This window comes from Entelurus aequoreus, linkage group LG07, assembly GCF_033978785.1.
Source record: "Entelurus aequoreus isolate RoL-2023_Sb linkage group LG07, RoL_Eaeq_v1.1, whole genome shotgun sequence".
NCBI classification, from domain to species: domain Eukaryota; kingdom Metazoa; phylum Chordata; class Actinopteri; order Syngnathiformes; family Syngnathidae; genus Entelurus; species Entelurus aequoreus.
In genome coordinates, this window is record NC_084737.1 from 19,268,775 (window position 1) to 19,273,774 (window position 5,000).

General features: G+C 35.0%; 1 protein-coding gene across 1 annotated transcript in view; it reads right to left on the bottom strand.

The window, feature by feature from the left end:
* Positions 1-548: 548 nt before the first annotated feature.
* The window catches only part of LOC133652980 (uncharacterized), a 69,572-nt gene continuing 65,120 nt past the window's right edge, over positions 549-5,000 (bottom strand). Inside the window, exons 6-8 of the mRNA XM_062051954.1 lie at positions 4,997-5,000; positions 3,196-3,351; positions 549-1,490 (exon numbers count right to left, since the gene is read on the bottom strand). The exon at positions 4,997-5,000 is cut by the window's right edge and continues 46 nt beyond it. Coding sequence (XP_061907938.1) covers positions 1,296-1,490; positions 3,196-3,351; positions 4,997-5,000 — 355 coding nt within the window. The 3' untranslated portion in view covers positions 549-1,295. The remainder of the gene's footprint in view (positions 1,491-3,195; positions 3,352-4,996) is intronic.

The window sequence follows — 5,000 nt, forward strand, 5'->3', positions numbered from 1 at the left end:
TATATATATATATATATATATATATATATATATATATATATATATATATATATATATATATATATATATATATATATATATATATATATATATATATATATATATATATATATTATTACGGAATATGTATTAATCAGATTCATCACATTTTTACATATTGATTAATAGTAACCAATCACACATGCGTGAATATTTAAATAAACTGTACAAAGACCCAAATATTTTGACAAAAATGCAATTTTTAAATTTTTTTTATCAAGACGTCATACAGAAACTTTTTTGAAGTGAAATTTGGAGCTTGTGGTGTCAAAATAAATTGGGTGATTAATCTGCATATGGACATGAATAATGCGACACTTTTTTGTGATTAATCGCATGAGTTAACTTGTTATTTTATATACATATATATATATATATATATATATATATATATATATATATATATATATATATATATATATATATATATATATATATATATATATATATATATATTATATATATATATATATATATGTATGTGTATATACACTACCGTTCAAAATAGCGATTAATTGCAGTAAATTAAAATAAATTAAATATTTCGACCCAAATTCAATGTAATTATCAGAATGTCATACAGGAACCTTTGTTCACATAAATGCACCTTGCTTATTATTTATTCTAAAATTGCTAAGAGTTTTAAGTTAAGTATTGTCAACGTTTATTTTGAAGTGTAACGCCTTACCGAGCAGGAAGTATAACAACACTCAATTGTGCCGTTTTTTTTTTTTTTTTTTTAAAGCAAGTTAAAGCGTTCACTTTGACAGCCCTAATACAAATATATGTTATGGATCACCAACAAGAGTATCGGTCAATACAGCTAGTGAGTGTGCCACATACTCATTTACCATCACTACGGTGCACGTTCATACCAATGGACATTTTCAAGTTGACAGTTTTGCTCGTGCGCAGCTCTGACCCTGATGACCTCAAGTCGGGCTGACAGGCGGCGGCGGCGGCTTCATAAGCGGCGACGCCAAAAGCGCACATCTCCCTTCTCGGGCCCGAGTGCCGCAGACGAGTCAGGGACTGAGCCGTCGTTAACGTCCGCCATCACCACTTTCTTCATCATCCGACTATTTGTCCTGATGCTCGCGGCGGCGCGCGGCCAAAGAAGGGGAGAGGGAGGAGCCATGAAGGGGGGGGGGGGGGCAAAGTCCATGAGGGTTATTTTTTGTAGTCCCTGATGATTATGTAGGTGTGAAGGTGTGTGTGTAATGTGTGTGTGTGTGTGTGTGGGGGGGGGGGGGGGTTCACAGCTCGGTGTCTGCAGTCTTGGCGGCAGAGTGACCGTTAGTCGGAGGCGGAGCCTCAATCTTGGCAGCTTCAGGAGACTCTCCGTTCACGGCGTTGGCTTTCTCCTGGCCCTCCGGGAGAGGGTTAAGGGGGGCCACGGACACTAGCGTGTTGCCCTGGTTCTCCAGGTCCACTGGGTAAGTCTCCTGGGCCTGCGTCAACACACGTGGAAAATATCAAACAAACTTATTTTGCATCGGAGCCATGACAGGAAGTTTTTGGCTTTTTGCAGACAACCAACATATATAAACAATAGTGTATTACTTTGAAGACGTAATTAGTTGAAGTTACTCGCTACTTTGCCATAAAAGTCATTGAGTTATTAGCGGAATTAGTCTTTAGGTGTCGAACTCAACGCCCGGGGGCCAGATCTGGCCTGCCATATCCTTTTATGTGGCCTGCGAAAGCCTGGAAAGAACGTTTGTGTCAATAAAGTACATAATACAAAATATTGATGTATTTTATATTTTTTAAAAGGTAAAAAAACAAACAAATACACTTTAAAAATAAATAAATTAATTAATGTATTCATGAATGAATGAATAAATAAATAAATACATTGAATGAATACAATTATTATTATTATTTTTTAAATTATTGACGTCCAGCTACAGACATTCATATCCATTACATCATATTTGCATACATCATACATCTATTGTCTGTCCTAAGTGTCAAAATATTTTTTTGTTCATATCCCAATGATGCCACCGCCCAAAAAAGAGAAAAACGGCAAAAAACAACAACAACAAATAGAGTAATATTAACACATAAATCAATGAAGCAAATTATAATAATAATGATAAAAGATAAAATAATATAAACAGATTATAATTTTAAAATAACTATAAACATAGGGAGTAATCCCTGAAAAAAAAAGAAAAAAGAAAAATAATAATAAAACAAATAAAAATAAAAAATAAAATAAAATTATTTATTTAAAAAGGTAAAAAACAAAACAAATACAGTTTAAAAATAAATAAATAAATGAAGGTATTCATGAATAAATGAATAAATAAATAAATACATTGAATAAATACAATAATTATTGTTATTATTATTTTTCTTGAATTATTATTATTGACGTCCAGCATCAGACATTCCTATCCATTACATCATATTTGCATACATCATACATCTATTGTCTGTCCTAAGTGTCAAAATGTTTTTTTGTTCATATCCCAACGATGCCACCGCCCAAAAAGAGAAAAATGGCAAAAAAACCCAACAACAAATAGAGTAATATTAACACATAAATCAATAAAGCAAATAATAATAATAATAATAAAAGATAAAATAATATAAACAGATTATAATTTTAAAAGAACTATAAACCTATAGGGAGTAATCCCTGAAGAAAAAAAATACAATTCTTTATTTAAAAAGGTAAAAACAAATACAGTTTGAAAATCAATCAATAAATGAATGCATTCATGAATGAATGTATAAATAAATGAATACATTCAATAAATAAAAGTCAGAAAAATAAAGTACGGTGCTTCATCTTTCTAAGTCGATGTATTTTTTTTTCCAATTGTGACAAATGTAGTGCATGAAATTGCATACATTCCCAACGTTAATATTATCTGCTCATGCGACAAATACGAAATCCGAAACCAGTGAAGTTGGCACGTTGTGAAAATGGTAAATAAAAACAGAATACAATGATTTGCAAATCCTTTTCAATCTATATTCAATTGAATAGACTGCAAAGACAAGATATTTAATGTTCCAACTGGAAAACTTAATAAAAATAAGTCTACTATAAAAAATATGTCCACAATAGAAATATTTCCACAGTAGAAATATGTCCACAGTAAAAATATGTCCACAATGAAAGTGTCGCCATCTTCTTACCAGTTTGACTCCCTTGCTGTCAGTCCGGCGCTGACATTTGCAGAAAGCGCCGACGATGGCAGCCGCCACCAGCAGACCGGTGATCAGGATCCCCACGAATACGGAACGATTTGACGAGGACGAAGACGAGGGCGCCTCCACATTCGTCACACCCAGCTGCAAACACACACGTGTACATCGCAGATGAAACATGAGAGCTGAGGCGTATTATTTCATGAAAGCAATACATGTAGCATTAATACTCTGGTATAGATCCACAAATACCAGAAATATATTTCATTACTATTAGGGAAGTCCCATATCGGAGCCTTGCGTATTGGCCGATACCGATATTGATTGATACGATATCAGCAGGACACATAGATACTTTTATTATTTAGTAGTGTGGAATGTTAGAAAAGGTTAGATCAAGTCAAATGAGTCAGACAGAGAACAATGGTAGTTATGAAAAACACTGACCTATTTATTATTAACCGTCTGGAATGGACTTATGCTGTCTTTAAGTTGAAGTAAAGTGGTAATTGTATTTTGTAACACCTACTGGTCACAATAATCCATGAAGTTAAGCTCATGATGCACCAAATTGAATGATGCGGACACGTTTGTTACTGGTTACTTTTCTCATGTGTAAGTAATATGCAACTATAATTATTTGATACTTGCTTATATTGACAAATGTCACGTTTTATTGTTCAATGAATATTATCTATGTCTAGCTTGTGTGCTATTGTGTGCTTAGCTGTTGTGTAGCTGCTAGTTCATAGTAGCCTATACACTAGCACGTTTACCTTTTGTAAATGACTTTAGCAAAATAGAAGAAATTGTGTGTTTATTGGAGGACATTTAGATGTTAAATGTCTGTCTAGCTTTGCAGGACTGCTTGTATCGCAGGTGATATCGCACACAAGTAAACACGCTGCAGGACTGCTTGTATTGCACATGATATCACACACAAGTAAACACTCTGCAGGACTGCTTGTATCACACATGACATTGCACACAAGTAAATCGATGCAAGACTGCTTGTATCGCACATGATGTCACACACAAGTGAACATACTGCAGGACTGCTTGTATTGCACATGATATCACACACAAGTAAACACTCTGCAGGACTGCTTGTATCACACATGATATTGCACACAAGTAAATACACTGCAGGACTGTTTGTATCACACATGATATCACACACAAGTGAACACACTGCAGGACTGCTTGTGTTGCAGATGATATCGCACAGAAGTAAATACGCTGCAAGACTGTTTGTATCGCACATGATATCACACACATGTAAACACTCTGCAGGACTGATTATATTACACATGATATCGAACACAAGTAAATACACTGCACGACTGCTTGTATCGCACATGATATCACACACAAGTGAACACTCTGCAGGAATGCCTGTATCACACATGATATCGCACACAAGTAAATACACTGCAGGACTGCTTGTATCACACATGATATTACACACAAGTGAACGCGCTGCAGGGCTGCTTGTATTGCACGAGATATCACACAGAAGTAAACACGCTGCAAGACTGCTTGTATCGCACATGATATCACACACAAGTAAACACTCTGCAGGACTGCTTGTATCACACATGATATCGCACACAAGTAAATACGCTGCAAGACTGCTGGTATCGCACATGAGATCACACACAAGTGAACACGCCGCAGGACTGCTTGTATCGCATACAAGTAAACACGTTGCAAGACTGCGTGTTTCGCACATGATATCGCACATCCTACATGCAAACACATAGCATCACATACTTAATTGCTCTCTCACCTCA